The 16,533-nt window shown below is 34.1% G+C and overlaps 1 protein-coding gene and 1 non-coding gene across 2 annotated transcripts in view; both read right to left on the reverse strand.

Annotated features, from left to right (window-relative positions):
* Positions 1-1,183, reverse strand: part of LOC6049524 (4-coumarate--CoA ligase 1) — a 2,081-nt gene extending 898 nt beyond the window's left edge. Inside the window, exons 1-3 of the mRNA XM_001866231.2 lie at positions 663-1,183; positions 487-609; positions 1-435 (exon numbers count right to left, since the gene is read on the reverse strand). The exon at positions 1-435 is cut by the window's left edge and continues 67 nt beyond it. Of these exons, the coding sequence (XP_001866266.2) occupies positions 1-435; positions 487-609; positions 663-1,183 (1,079 nt within the window). The remainder of the gene's footprint in view (positions 436-486; positions 610-662) is intronic.
* A 14,751-nt stretch (positions 1,184-15,934) lies between these two features.
* Positions 15,935-16,008, reverse strand: Trnan-guu. Its single transcript has one exon. It is a non-coding gene; the product is annotated as a tRNA-Asn (tRNA).
* Positions 16,009-16,533: the final 525 nt, after the last annotated feature.

Raw genomic sequence — 16,533 nt, forward strand, 5'->3', positions numbered from 1 at the left:
TCGTCCACGATCCGAACCTGGACATTCGGGAATAGAGTTCCGATGGCGCCGCGCTTCCGCTTTGCCATGTCGGCCGCGATCAGTCCGGACTCTGTCGAGGCGTAGATCGTGTAAGATTTGCCGTTGGGCAGGATGGCGTCCACCGAGTCTCGGATCGCGTCCGATACGTTGTAACCGCCGATACTCCACAGCTTTACGTTGGACAGGTCGACTTGCTTGACTCGGGGATGGTGGGTTATGGCGTACGCTTGAATTGGTGGTCCGTTGAGGAGGTCGATCTGGTAGCGTTCGACTAGGTCGAAGAACAGGTCTTCCGAGAAGGGTTGCTTGGTGGTGACCACAGTTCCGCCGTAGAACATGACCAGATCGAGCATGTACGCGGTGCTGAGCCAGTGGATCGATCCCATGGCTAGGACGGTTGGGTTATTGTAGGGACTGAAAGATCGTTGGGATTAGAGAAGTTTCGAGACGGTAGAGATCACTTACGCTGGAAGAAACGACGAAGTCTTGTTCGCATGGGACAAGCAGATTCCCTTTGGAGGACCGGTTGTTCCAGAAGAGCAGAATATGCTGTAGATGGCTTTGCTGGTATCAGTGATGATCTTCGGACTGTAATATATTTGAATTAGCTGAGGATCATCCTTGTATGACATCACCCCTACCTAAAGTCCAGCTCTGTGCCAGTTTCCACCAGCAAATCTTCCACGGTAGCTACACCATCAACCTCTCCGTCCACCAAAAAGATCTTGAACCCCCCTCGCACAGCTTCCCGTGCAGCATCCCTCACCGCTGCATAGTTCCACGCGTCGCAGAATATCACCCGGGACTGCGTCTGCGCCATGATCCCAACCATCTCTCCGTGGGTAAAGTTCGGAAACACTGCATTGTACGGCACGGCCAGAAACTGCAACGCTACCACCAGCGATGCCAAGCTACCACTGTTCAAGGCCGCGATCGTAACGATGTCGTTGACCTCGCTCAAGTGCTGAGCAATGCGAATCGCTCGCAGCTTCAGCTCTCCGCGGGTAATCCGCCGATCGGTATCACCATCGATTTGAAGCACCCGGTCCGGGTTGCGATCGAGCAGTTCGAACAGAATGTCACCCAAGCTGCGGCCGGGATCAAAGAGTGGAGCGACGCGGGGACCACTCCACACGAGACGTTCTGGATCGTACGAAGTCATCGCGGGAACTGACCTAGGCTAAGTCGCGGTGCACCAGATGCAACTTGTTGAGCTTGTTGAGATAAAAGGAGCGATGTACTTGGTTGACGCTCTGCAGTGAGTTCGTTGCCGTTCGTGGGAGGTGGAATCGCCGACAGTGGACGGAATGAGGTTGTATACGATAGCTGGTCCAACGTAGATCGTTGTACTCTCAATTGGAATGTTGCCAATAGTGAATCCAATTCGTATGCATTTTAAATGCATTCAAGAATTTCTTCAAAACGACAATTCAGCATTCTCTTTGAAGACATTGTTTTCACCTCAACGTTTGATGAATTGATTTCCCCAAACGCTTGCATCTCAATAGCTGCTGGCATTTCTCCAGCAAGTGCCATCGCCTTTTGTCCCCGGCTTCTCAATTTAATTAGCTGTGAAGCGGTTTCGTCGCACTAAACAATTCCAGCCGACATGTCCCCGAGGGATAAACTGTGATGTTCACGACGACCAGGGTTACCAGGTCAAAATTTGAAAAATCTGGCAAAGTATCGAATAAAATCTGGCAAAATCTGGCAGACGGAAATCTAACAATTCGGAGTGGTGAAGGGGAGGGAGGGTATAAATCAATCCAAAAGTTTGTAGAATTCAGATGGTTTTACTGGTTGTATGGGCGTCAATATTTTTAAAAGATAGGCCCTAATTATATACAACAACTTTCCAGAAGACACCATTTACCTAGGATGCACTTGAAACGAGTTAGAAATAAGTGTCGTACTCATATTAGGTAAATGTACTGCCAGTGTTGTCAGGAAATATTATTTTCCTGACTTATTTTCCAATCGGACTTTTGAAAACGCTATATCTTTTTTCAGAAGAGAGATAGAACCATACCTTCTTAGAGAAAGTTTTAGAGGACAATCAGTGCTACACTCCTACGGTATTGGTTTTAAAATTTAATGAAACCTGAAAATTATAAAAATCAAAATACCAGGGTGGCCACTCAAGTCGGGAAATCGGGAAAGTCGGGAAAAAGTCGTGAATTCGCCTAAATCCGCCAAAAAATCGGGAAAAGTCGGGAATTTATGATTTTTTGTCATAAAGTCGGGAAAAGTCGGAATTTTGAGCATACTTGTTTGAAAATTATTTTTTAACTCTTATTATTTTGTAATATTTTGTACAATTTTCAAATTGAATTCACTGATTTCTGCTATAGTAACTTACTTTAAATTCAAGGTTCTTTTCACTATTTCAATAAATTTGAGGCATTCAAAATCTTAATGAATATTGGGGTCTTTGACACAGATTTTCATAATATTTTTTATGATTCAAATGATCGCTATTAATTTTTGTTCATCAAACAAGAGGTAAAGTTAATGAAAAACTGATATAAAAATACAGTCGACTCTCTGGCTGTCGATCTTCTCGATATCAATAATTCTCCATCTATCGATGAATTCTTCAGTCCCTTCAATCTGCATACTTCAATTATCTTCATTCCTCGATATTTTCCCTTGCTTGAAGGATCTCTTCCTCGACGGTCCCTTGGATTCTGTTTGCTTTAAAAATCTCTTCCGGTTGTCAATAATTTCACTTTCTCATGGCTTGCATAGACATTTTACTAGGCAAAACGAAGCTTTGAAGGGTGTTTGACATTAGTTTGTTTTTGTTTGATGGACGTTGCCATGATTCTCTCCCATAGCTGGGTATTAAGAAAAAAATATTTTCAATATTTTGCATCGCTCTGTAAACTGATGATTCTCTTCCTCGACGGTCCCTTGGATATTGACAACCAGAGAGTCGACTGTAGAGCCTTAGAATTATGATTCTATTTAATTTTGTCACATAATTGAATATTTGGAAACAGATTCTAACTTGAGTTTGGCAATGGTTTTTTTTTGTAAATATTTTTAATTGTTTAACTAAATTCATTTAGTAATTTAAAATTTGTTTTTTTTCCGAATGTTGCCATTGAACTTTTTTTTTGTGAGTATGGGTAAATTACCTACCATAGATAAAGCTTATTTTCAGTTTTCGGAAAACTTAAATATCGAATAAAATCCAAAATTGAAAAACTTTTTTCGTTTTGAAAACATAAATAATATATTGAAATTGCAAAAAAATAACAATAATCCAAGAAATTTTCAGTTATTGCAATTTAAAAAAAATTGTCTTCAAACGTTTTGCTTAAAATAAGTGGGAAAATATAAAATCATATCAAACTGAATTATCATTGAAAAAAAAACAGTTAAATACTGACCATTAGATAAATTAACATTGATTAGAAAATTCAATATCAAAAATTACAAAATTAAAAAGGGAACTTGGCAAAAAAGTTTTTTTATGCATTCCTTGACATTTTTCTAAATCCTTTGATTGAATAATAACAGCAGTCATGTTTTAATCATTCTTTGTTTAAAAATAATGATGAAGTTTTAAAAAAATGGGAACGCTATTTTAAGTTCAGTTATATTTAACTTTGTGTCATTTCCAGTTGAAACGAAGTATCAAAAACTATACGTTTGCCAATTTAAAAAATAACATGGAAGTTATAAGTATTGTTGAACTTTCGATTATTTTTTCAAAGATTAATTGTTTGTGTTTCTACTCTGAATCATAAATAATGAAATTCAATTTTTGAAGTTTTTTTTATTTGTTGTTTAGTTTCTGTATTTACAAAAAAAATGTTTTTTTGCCTATGTTTAGATTTTTTTTTTTAAATCCATTGAGATTTTTTTTTCGGTGGTTAATATTGACTGTTCTTATAGAAAGTTGTTTGTGTGAAATCATTCTTTAGATAAGAAATGCCTATTATTTGAGCATTCTGGAAAAGTCTGAAAAAAAAAGTCGGGAAAAAGTCGGGAATTTGAAAATGAAATTTTAGTGGTCACCCTGAAATACAAAAAAGTTGGTTTTCCCATACTAAATTCCATACAAAATTGAATCGCTTTGCGCAAAGTGTGGGCTGAACCAATCGCTCCCAAATTTTGGGGGGTTGTTCATGGACCCAAAAGGGACCGAAAAAACTTTGTTCTGAAAAATCGATCATGTCGAGCCATCCTAATGGGCACAAAAATGATAAGTTACATTATCTCTAAGGAAAACACAATCAATTTTATTTTATTTGCAATAAAATTCATTCATTTTAATCAAAAAGTTGTACAAAAATGGCTTAAAGTAAAAAATCTGGCAAAATCTGTCAATATCTGGCACAGAGAAAGGCGAATCTTTATTCTGGCAGACACTTGAAAAATCTGGCATTCCCAGATTTATCTGGCAACCTGGCAACCCTGACGACGACGGTGATTAGCATCGACAACATTGTGCTCAGCGTTGGGAGTTGGGGGGGAGAATATGTGGCCTGGTTCTTCTCGAGGGAAGCAACAGCTTCAAGTCGGCCCGAGGACATCCACCATCTCAGCCGTCGTCGTCTAGCCGGACGTTCAGAGACGGCTAATTAAAATTGATTGCCGTCATAATTAATTCTAATTAAGTTGTACCGACTAATCGCGGAGAACGAGGTGATTTTTTATCCCGGAACGTTTCCAAGGCGCGTGGGATCGGGATCACGGGTATTTGTGGGGGAGGGTCAATCCACCACTTGCAGACTTTGAGTGGCGTTGTTCTCGTTCAGGAAGTTGAGGAAATCCCTCTGGATTATATGGTGGACATTAATTGATGGAGGCGGTTTGGAAGAGGGAAGTCGGTTGAATAATCATTTGTAGTAATTGATAGTTTGGTGAATGTGTTGTTGGGCCTTTTTGAGTGATTCTTCTCAAAACAAGAAGGATTTTATTTTGAATCTTGGAACACAAAGAAGTCATTCCAAATCACAATTTCAATGAACTTTTTGCGCAATTTCCTCGCTTGATAATTCCAGCCTAACTAATTAGTAAAGTATTTCTTATGTCCTAAGAAGTAAGTAAATATGTAGTATGTAGTATGTAATATGTAGTAAATATCCATCCGATTTTCCTATTCCCACTAGATTAACATATGAATTTGCAAAACCTCTTATAGAAACAAGCTTGCTCGATTGCTAATAAAATAATTATTATGCATTGGTTGGAAACGCATTTGAGAAGCTGTTAACGAACGTTAAAGTTGTGATATGCCAACATGAGGTGCTCGATGAAAAAAACTCATATATGGAAAAGGCCAAAAACGACAAGAAAAGCCCAAAATGACAGTTTTTTCAACATTTTTATTTTTTATCAAGAATTTGACTCCTATTTTGGGAAGGAATAAAAAAAGTTTTTATCTTTTTATGAAATTTCATGTCATATTCAAAGGAAAAATCGAAGGAATGCTTCTTTTTTTATTTTCTTTTTTTTATTTAAAAAAATCATTGATGATCCCATCGTCATTTTTTGAGCAGCCCTGTAACTGGGATTAGCTCTTAGCTTAGTTACCGAACAAGTACTATATTGATAATCATTTTTAGCTTTGTTTTACCCATTTTAAAATATTTTTCTTGCATCGGAATTCAGATGTAAAGTAGGTACCGCAGGGGTTTTTTTTTTTAACAAATAAATGTTTCATCAAAACTTATATTACAGAATGACTGTCCTAATGGAAAATGCATTTAAAAAAAAAATCATTAAAATGGTGAAACTATAGTTTGTAATTTAAGTTTTTTTTTATTCAAGAGACATAAACTTAAAAAAATCATCAAAACCATTTCATCAATTAGAAATTTTGAAAAACAAAATTTATTTTTAATGAAAATCTAAGCTTTGGTATTTAAGTTTGCTTCTTGTGTGTTAATTTAAAAAAATAAAATGGTAAAAAAGCTAAAATTGTTTTCTTTAATTTTATATCAACCGGAAAATATTACAAAATTAATGCTTTTTTAAATTAAATTATAACATGGATTTAAATGGATAAGTAATATTTTTCTTCAAAATAATTCAAATAATTAATAGTAAATATCCAGAGTGTTTGAAAAGGTCCTACGGTAAGCTTTTGTGTTTCATATGTTTATAGGACCTAATAAAAAAAAGTCTAGATATATAATTCAAGCAAAACAACATAAATGGTCCAATATGAGTACAGAAAAATAGTGTATTCTGATTCTCCAACTTACATGAGCAGGATACACTCTTTGTTTACAATTTCACGTTAGCCCAATTGCATTGTTTTACTTGAATTGTGTTATCTTTATTTTCTTTCACTAGTAGTTTAATTCACGTAGACTAATTTTTTCTACAAAATTAGGCCGTTGCAAATATTTTTTTAACTTTATGTCGCCCCCCCTTCAAAATTTGTCCGTTAAATAAGTCAAAAAACTTCAAAATTTTAATGAAAATAGAGGTTAAATCAACTGCAAACAATCTGAAATGCATTTTTCTGCATTGATAATCATATTTAGCATGTTTGGGCTGGGCTAATTTTTTTTAAATTTTTATGAAATTCCAATTTCGCAAAAAAATAAAATTTTCGTCAATACTTATATATTTTGGAAACTAATGATTGCAAAACAACTGGACAGGTGTATAATGCATTTTAAAACACTTTTTTCATTCAAATGTTGAAACCATGGCTCGTAAATTCAATTTTTGAACTTTTTTATTTTTTTGTCACTACTCCCCCCCGACTAGATATCGACTTTGGTCAGAGGCGAGGGACATAAACTTCAAAAAATATTTGCAACGGCCTTACTGGGAATTTATGATTCAAGTATTATTTTAAGTTTTTGTTACCCCCCTTCAAAGTTGGCCCGAAAAATCCGGAGGCAATTTTTTTTTTCAATTAGCTTCAAAATTTCAATGGAAATTTAAGTGCAATCAGATGAAATTAATTTGCAATGCATTCCCCTGCGTTTAAAGTAATTTTTAGCATGGATTTAAACATCTTTTGAATTTTGGAAATTTTTCGATCTTTTGTATCGCCATTTTTGTTTCGTTTTTTTTGTTTTCGTCAAATCTTACTTTTTTTGATAACTAATGATTCAAAACAACTTAACTAGTGTAAAATGCAATTTAAAACAATTTTTGCATTCAAATGTTTAGACAATGGCTTGTTATTTAAATTTTTATATTTTTTTAAATTTATTTGGCCTGTTCTACCTTCGCCTATTATTACATATTGCTTATCTATTTTTTTCATGTTTTTACAGTAATTTTTCAATTTTCTATGAACTATGGACTATGAAAATTACTGCATACTGTTTTTTACTTAAAATATAGCAAATGTTAAAAAAAATCAATTTTTAAAAACATTGGCTTAGTCACTTAAAACAAATAATACTTCCACCCTATAATTTTCTAAAATTTTAAGAGTTCTTCTTTCCAATGCTTTTTAAGATCAAAAATTGGTTGAAAAATGATTTTTTTGCGATTTTTTAGATCAAAGCCCGTCTTAAGGTGGGGTTGGGTTGAAGAAGAATGCAAAAATAAAAACTTTAATCAACAATATAAATTATGCAAACAAAATGTGTATCTTGGAAAAATATATATATAGTATTGATTTTTCAATTTGTTTGCGCTGGACACCACGAGTTCTTCATATTTTCCTATTTTTTTTAGCAAAACTGTAGTAATAAAAGCATTTTGTGGAAATTTTTGCTAGAAAGTTTGAAGAGTGAGCATGAGCATCTTCTTTTGCATCTCTTTGACCTGAACCTGGTCGGAAACTTGAAATAAAATTTCAGATGGCTTTTAATGGTTGATAACATAATTGTCTAGAATCAATTAAAAATGTTTTGATAGTTAAAAAGTTTTTTTTTGCATCAAAAGATGTTATTTTTCATTTCTTCCACTCTAGGCTCTTTAGATTGAAGGGTTTAATCTGTTTCCTTTTGAATTTTCACAAATATGCGCGTTTTGAATATAAAGTTTTCGATAAAAAATAAAAATAAACTGTTTGGAAAAATATTTTACGAACGTTTTTAAAACATTTGTTAAAGTAGCATTATCAAGTCGGAACATAACATTTTCTGATACTCTTAGATTAAATTTCAGTGAAGCTGAAACTTGATGGTGGTTCAAAGACCTCATTCAGAATGATATTTTCTTTTTTCTTAAAAAATCTCAATTCACAAGAAAGTTCTCTTGCATGCAAATGACGCTTTTCTTTTTAATTAAGCCATTTAGGTCCCCGGGACTTCCGGGATAATTTGTCCGAAACCATTCGGGTGGAAGTGGCACAAATAATTATGTGAGATCTTTTCGACAGTTCCCGTGTGTCCTCATTGAAAAAAAAAAGAAAAGGGAAGTGGGGAAAACGAGTGGAAAAAGTGTCAAAAACTGCACTGAATTATAATTATTCTTCTGCGACCAGACTTGAAGAAGGTGGGTGGAGGGAAAACGCATTCCTTTAGAACAGCGCGCGCTCCAGAACATAATCAAGCTGTGGAACGAGGAAAATCGAGCTGCTTTATGAGGGTGTAGGGGGTGGTGGAAATGCCCTGCATGACTTGGAGGACGCCATCCGGAAAAGCATCCCGCGCTCGGACGAGGGCGAAGAAAGAAATTGAATGCATTTTTTCTCAATTTGGACCAGAATTTATCTACTTTGCTTGGTTGGGGTCCGGGGGGCGAGTTTGTTGCAAAACGCGTCGGACGTTTTCCGGTGTCGTCGGTGGAATGGTATTTTGCAAAATAAGTTATAAAATTAAAAATAGCAAAATTTTACTTAAAGTTGTAAAAAAAGGCATAACACAAATATAAGCAATTTATTTCAATTTAAAATTAACTCAAACTCATTTAGTAGTCACTCATCGATTTTTTTTTCATTTTTTTTCCACCCGGAATGTAGTTTGGTTCAGCGGACCCTAAGTGAGATGCTCCAATTTATTTAATGATGTTCTTCAGAGGGTGGGGGCAGGGAGATGCTTCTTTGCCGGATGTGCTCTTGCTTTCGATGAAAAGATGAGTTCGAATTGAAAATAGTTTTGCAGCAGCGAAGCACAAGGCAGAGTGGGAGCGTGGTTGAGTACTTCGCAATGATGGTGTGCAGCTGCCAAACCAGCACAAATTGAGGAAATCTGTTCATAAATTATGACCAGGACGCGGCATGTTGCCTGACGGCTGCCGAAGATGTGCATGATCTGCATTTTTTTAAACTGGGTCGAAAAGCATGATTTGAAAAAGAAAAAAACGAACGTGACTAAGGGACCATCCATAAACCACGTGGACACTTTGGGGGTTAGGCGATTGTCCACGCTCCATACAAAAAAGTTTTTTTTTTGTATGGACAATTGTTCACGAAGGGGGGGGGGGGGTTGAGATTCCCAAAAAAGTGTCCACGTGGTTTATGGATGGTCCCTAAACAGCGCAAACAATTTAAAAATTGGTGCAATCCTCTGTGGGAAAATTTAACAATGTTTTCGGTTTTCAATCAGCTCATAAATCCAATTTTTTGGCCTATCAGTCAGGAAATGGAAAATATTTTCCCATTATAGGCTTAGCTGGGGATGATTAAACGGCCGAATTCACCAATTTCAGTCCATTATGCGGATCGAAATCCCTGGGATGATCTACCCCCGCATAATTTATGCACCCATCAATATTTATGCATTATGAATGTATGTTCTTGTTTACGATTATAAACTGTTTAACGGCAGGTTATTAAATTTTATTACCCTCTCCTCGTGCCATGTTGGAAGTTGCCCAAGTGCTGGAGAGAAAAAAAAGTGCAACCGTTGCATGGTTCCGAAGCAAGGTTGGTCGGATTAGGATTTATATTCCTATAAAATAAATATAATTGAATAAATTTTGACATATCATAATTATTTCAGTACACATTTTTTTTCGCTAAAATTCAGTAAAGTTTCACAGATAATTGACTTAAATTTCAATAAAACAGTTGTCAAAACAACTTAAATTTCAACAAAAGAAATGTCAGTTCGTTTTGCTAAAAAAAACTAACATTCTTTTGTCAGTTTGACAGATCATTAGCCGAGGATTCAGCAATCGTTGCTTATTTGTTCAATTATCATGATTTAATTTTTATGCTTTTTTATGCCAAACTTAAAAAAGTAATTGTTATTATCGAGGCATTGATTTTTTTAAATATTTGTCCTACCTTTGTCACTGATGATTTCAAAAAATATTTAAAGATCAAATACAACACATTATAAGTTGATTTTTACTCAGCTTTCAATCAATGAGTACACAATAAAAAAATCATGGTCTTTTATGTCAGAAAAAATGTGTAATTTTACCACTTTTCTGGTGTAATGTCACTTTTTCAGTCTTAATTGAGGTTAAAGGTAAAATCATATAAGAGATAATATCAACCTTTCAGAAAAAAAAAGAATTAAACCATCCACAATTTTTGTCTGTGTTAGGTTTGACAATTTTACTGTTTACTGATTTTTCAGCAATGAAAGCAAATTGCTTAGCACATTTTTTACCAATTCCATTTTTGTAACATTGTTGATTCGATCAATTTAATAAAAATAAGGAATAACGCATATTTCTAAGTGCTATCCAATTTGCCATCATTTTTCAATAGAACTTAAAAATAGAAGAAAACTTTGTGAAATTTTCTCATCTCTCTGGAAATAATAATAATAATTTTCTGATTTTCAAAATGAAGACTAACATTTCCAAAAGCCAAAATAATATTTTTTAAACCTTTTTCCTTAATATTAGACGCGTTTTTGAAATTCACCATTTATTTTAGTGAGATGATTTTTGAACTTTTGATCCACTACAGCATTTAAAAAAGGAAACAATTCTAAGCCGATAAAATAATTCTAAATTGAGAGTCTTTTATAAATATTTAAATATAAACATGAGATTTTTTTTCGTGTACTCATTTTTTTTAATAGTCTCTATCGTAACCTCCAATCTTGCCGAACAGAAAATCCTTCTCCAGTTACGGGACGTTAAACGTTTTTATATCACTTCTTATAAGACAGCTACCAAATTTAAATCAAGACTAACATTTCAAAAGGGCCAAACATTCAATATTACGCCCTTTTAAAATGTTAGTCTTGGTTTAAAAAAACTAAAAAAAAAATTTCGAAAAGATCAGAATATTTCACGAATGTTTCATATTTTAACATTGTAAATCGGACCATTAGTTGCTGAGATATCGACATTAGAAAATGGTGGGTTGTTTGGGTGAGACTTAGAAAACATCAATTTTCCTGTTTTTAAACCTTTGCATGGCAATATCTCAGCAACTAAGGGTCGTATCAACAAAGTTCATTAAAGCAAAATATTGAGAATTTTTTCAGCTCCTAATTTTTTTTATCAAAAGTGGGCAAACACAAGGGCAAACATGTGCACTAATTTTAAAAAATGAAAAACTGCGACTATTTTCAAAAAAGTTACCTAAAAATGGATTTAACTTGAAAACGGTGCACTTTATCAAAATTTTACTAAAGTACTTTTTGATTGAAGTTTTTTGCACAACTTGGAAATTTCTGAAAAGTTGGCATTTGATGTCCTCTAAAACATATAAAAAAATAAAAATAGTGTTTTTTTGCAAATCAAGTTTTAGTGACAAAAAGTTAAATAAAAAGTCACAATTTTTTTTTACCGTGAATCATTTTTTTCAGTGTGGTTCATATCCATACCTGACCGATTCTTAGCGAAGCTACACCAAAATATCACATTTTTCAATTTTCAATGTGATTTTTTATATGAAAGATTTCATTTTTCCTATGATTCAATAATTTCAATGTGCTTTAAATGCGTTTTCTTACCTCAAAAGTAAAAAATATTGACCGAATATGGTCTACAAGCCATTGAATCAGAGAGGAGTTTTTTCGAAAATCTGCTCCTTTCGTTGTCCCGTCACGAAAAGAAATGGCTGGCAAAAACTCAAATTTCAACCAATTCGTTCAGTTCTAGGAGCAAAAGACTCGTTTTTTAATTTGTGATAATGTGTAGAAGAGCAAAAGTTTTAAAAAATCAAACTGGCCAAACTGTAGTGATTTTTGTAGTGTGCCTTTTAAAAGTCCAGTTTTACGATGTTGTCCCGTCACGCTACATTTTTATTTCAGGGGAAGCACAGGTACTATATGGTTCATTCTGCATGATATTTCTTTGTAGGAAAATCAATTATCTTTCCAAATATGTAATAACATTGGGGGGTTTCTTCTTTTATTTTGCCACTATAGCCAAAACGCTGAAAAAAACTTGGGATTTTTTTTAAAAGGAGCCGAAGAATCGGTCACCTACAACTTTGCCGAAGACACCAAATCGATCAAAAAATTCCTTCAAAAGATACAGATTTTTGAATTTTTACATATAATTTTTGTATGGACAGCTGCCAAATTTGTATGGAAAATTATATGGACAAACTAATGAGGCAAAATGGCTTCTTTGGGCATACCGAAGGCACCAAAAAAGTTTCAGTCGGTTTAAAAAAAAAAATCGAATGACCGAAATCTGAGAGAACTGCTCATATGGAATCGATCGACATCCAAACAAAAAAATTCAATCTTAAAAATCGCGGAAAGTCAGAGAATTGTTCTTCTCGATTGCAATTTTAGTTGAACATCTAAAAATGAATAAATTTTTAGTCGTTTTTGAAAAATCTTGATTTTTGATCTGGCAGCACTGCCGAATGAATTTTGACCATCTTTTAATGCTCAAAATACGCATTTTCCTGCGTTTAGGCTCATTTTGAAATTTTTAAATTTATGTGGAATTCCGATGTACAGTACCGCAATAGTTGTTTTTTTTAATCAAGTTGCAAAAAGAGGATTTTTTCAGCACGAGTCGTACATTTATCCAACGAGGTTCACCGAGTTGGATAAATACGACGAGTGCTGAAAAAATCAAGTTTTGCAACGAGTTCCATACAACATTTTTTGCAATTCCGAAAAACACCCATTGAGTAAAATTTTAAGTCGAATTTTCATGTATTTTGTCTATAAAACGTTTAAATAAAAAAAATGTTGAAAAGTTTTACTTTTCGAAACAAGTGCTGAAAAGTTCAACTTTTCAGCACCCATTTCAGTGCTGAAAAGTAGAACTTTTCAGCATTTATTTTGAAAAGTGTTGCTATTCGATTCTGTTATTTTTGGAACAGAAAAGTAGGCTATTTCGTCGTTCAAGAATGACAGGAAAAATAAGTAGTTTCACGACGGAATTGCAAAAAAAAGAACTTTACAGTATTTGTTTTGAAAAGTGATTCTATTCGATTCTGTTATTTTTGTTGAAGAAGTCTATTTTTTTCGTCGTTCATGAATGTTTCCTGTCAAATAGTGTGTAGATAGTTTTACGACGGAACTGCAAACAAAAAAAGGTTTTTTTTTCGTTGATAAATTTACTGAAAAAAAAACCCAGTATGAAAAACTGGAAGCACCCTTATGAAATCATAATTTGAAACAAATCAAATTTAAAAAAATCATTTGATGATAGAATGCAACAATTTTATTAATTTAGCAGGTGGATAAAAATTATTATCAATGGGTTTATTAACCTTTTACTACCCTGTCCCAATTTTGTTTGGGTTAAATCTTCAAAGCTCTTCAGAAAATTATGATTTTTTTAATCTTCAAAGAACAAATTTGCAATGCCTTGTTGAATCCAATTGATGAAAATCTAAATTTACCTAACTTTTTAACCCACTCTGCTTCTCAGAATAATCTACCGTTCTGGATGATGGTTCAGAATTTTATGCTTTGAGTGAGCAGCTCAATTGCTCCTTGTTTGCCACAGTTTGGCAGCCTCCAGTAGCCATCACACTTATGGGGGGATGTGTGTGTGTGTGTGTGTGTGTGCTTTAAGGGTAGCATGATAATTTTAAGTGCCCTGTTTCGAGTTATGGCTGTTCGAGGTTGGCGGAGGAAATGGCTCTTTTTCCTCTCGTGTGTGTGCCAAGAAAACTGCGCTATCCATCCTCACAAACCAACCACCACTCAATAATGATGTGCTAGATTTAGGGGGAGGGAGGGGAGAGAGGTTTTGTCCGGGGGAAAACTGCTTCGTCATTGGAAAGACATAAATCTCAATCCTTCGACCGGATGACGGTGGTCTTTGCGTACACCCTTGGGAGGGCGAGAGTGGAAATTTCTGAGTCGAGCTTTCAATTAAAGTTTTTCTCTTTGCCGTTAATTGAATTGTAACTTTATCGTACGCTTGGGTCATAAGTTGGAAAAGGGGTCGGATGAAAAACTATGAACTTAAATGAGAGGATTGACTTAAAGGAAGTTAATAATCATGAGGATGGAGACTGTTTTTATAAGTGACTTAGCAATTTAAATAGCTGGATAGTTTTGTTACTTATTTTTCATTCCTTGAATAAAACTGTTGTGAAAACTAAATTTATTTAAGCATGTCTGCATTGGAGATCTAAAAGAAAAAAAGTTTGATTTTCTAATCTTTATTTTTTTTTAAATTTATTCGTTTTTACGTGAACTTTGATCTAAAACTTAGAACACCAAACCTCTGATTGGAACTCGAAACTGAACAAAATGTTATTTATTTATTTACAAATAGAACTACAGTCATGCCTCGGTTTAGCACCGCATATGGGGGATGCAAAACCGAGGCGTGCATAACCGAGGCACAGAGCTTATGGGATTTTGGCTATATGGGAGACATTGGCTTTAATCGTACGAAAAATCATGCAAACATCAAAAAATTATAGTGTTTTGGAATCGGGATGATGTCAGCTATCCTTTAAATTTATTATTTCATGACAATTTTCATAAAAATACGTATTTTTCCTGTATTTCGAAAATGCATTTTTTTTTTCTCTAAAGAAACCAAAAATATATTGTTATTGCAATATGGCTATAAAATGATCAGGTTTTTTCATACATTTTGGATGTTATAACAACATTTTTTTGAAAATACTCAAAATTTTCACAAAGCTACTTCTTTTCGAAAAAATACTCAAAATTTCCATTTTTGCAATATGGGTATCAAACGATCGGGATTTTTTCATACATTTCGAATGTTATAACAACATTTTTAGAAATTACTGAAAATTTTCACAAAACTACGTATTTTCGAAAAAAATACTCAAAATTTCCGTTTTCACAACTTGGGTATCAAACGATCGGGATTTTTTCATAAATTTCGAATGTAATAACAATTTTCTGATTATCTGATACCCATATTGTAAAAACTGAAATTTGAAAAGTTTCACAAAAATACGTAGTTTTGTGAAAATTTTGAGTATTTTCAAAACATATTGTTATTACATTCGAAATTTATGAAAAAATCACGATCGTTTGATACCCAAGTTGTGAAAACGGAAATTTTGAGTATTTTTTTCGAAAATACGTAGTTTTGTGAAAATTTTCAGTAATTTCTAAAAATGTTGTTATAACTTTCGAAATGTATGAAAAAATCCCGATCGTGTGATACCCATATTGTAAAAGTTGAAATTTTGAGTATTTTTTTTCGAAAAAACGTAGTTTAGTGATAATTTTGAGTATTTTCTAAAAATGTTGTTATTACATCCGAAATGTATGAAAAAACCTGATCATTTGATACCCATATTGCAATAACAATATATTTTTGGATTCCTTAGAGAAAAAAAATGCATTTTCGAAATACAGGAAAAATACGTATTTTTGTGAAAATTTTCATGAAATAATAATTTTAATGGATAACTGACATCATCCCGATTCCAAAAAACTATATTTTTTTTGATGTTTGCATGATTTTTCGTACGATTAAAGCCAATGTCTCCCATATAGCCAAAAACCCATAAGCTCTGTGCTTCAGTTAAGCACTGGGCCGTGCTTAACCGAGGCAGCTGAACGGTGCAAAACCGGGGCAGTGCAAAACCGAGGCGTGCAAAACCGAGGCATGACTGTAAATTGAAATAAATTTCTTGAGATATTAAAAAAAAGTATAGCGCCCCCGGGTGGACTCGAACCACCAACCTTTCGGTTAACAGCCGAACGCGCTAACCGATTGCGCCACGAAGGCGGCATGTTTTGTGGCAAAAATATCACAGGGACAGACTTTTTAACTTGAATTTTAGATTACTTATCTGAACAAGTATTTTTTTTCATTTTAATTTTTTTACGTTTGATAATTTTACGACTGACTGATATTATATTTATGCACTTTTTAGTTTAATATGAGCTTGTTTTGGATTTTTTTGAAATTGGTTTCTTTTTTTCATGTAATCCTTATCAGATATTTAGATTCTTGTGTAATAAACCAAACAAACACGGTTGCCTTCATTAATTCAAGCAAAAGTCAACAACCCATTTCCGTCCACTTCGTTCCGTCCTCGCTCTTTGGTTGCTATAATCTTGATAAGGTTGACTTCTTTTCAGCATAATTTCCTCCCACAACACTTTACACTCATAATACCCATCTCATTGATGAAATTCATTATGCTTCAACGCCCGATAAGAAGCCGCACAGCCTCACTGGAAGTGTGAACACAAAATAAACCATATTTTCATTATCTGATACCGACATCAATCCTTTGGCAATGAAGCC

Source organism: Culex quinquefasciatus, chromosome 2 (assembly GCF_015732765.1).
Source record: "Culex quinquefasciatus strain JHB chromosome 2, VPISU_Cqui_1.0_pri_paternal, whole genome shotgun sequence".
In the NCBI taxonomy this organism is placed as follows: domain Eukaryota; kingdom Metazoa; phylum Arthropoda; class Insecta; order Diptera; family Culicidae; genus Culex; species Culex quinquefasciatus.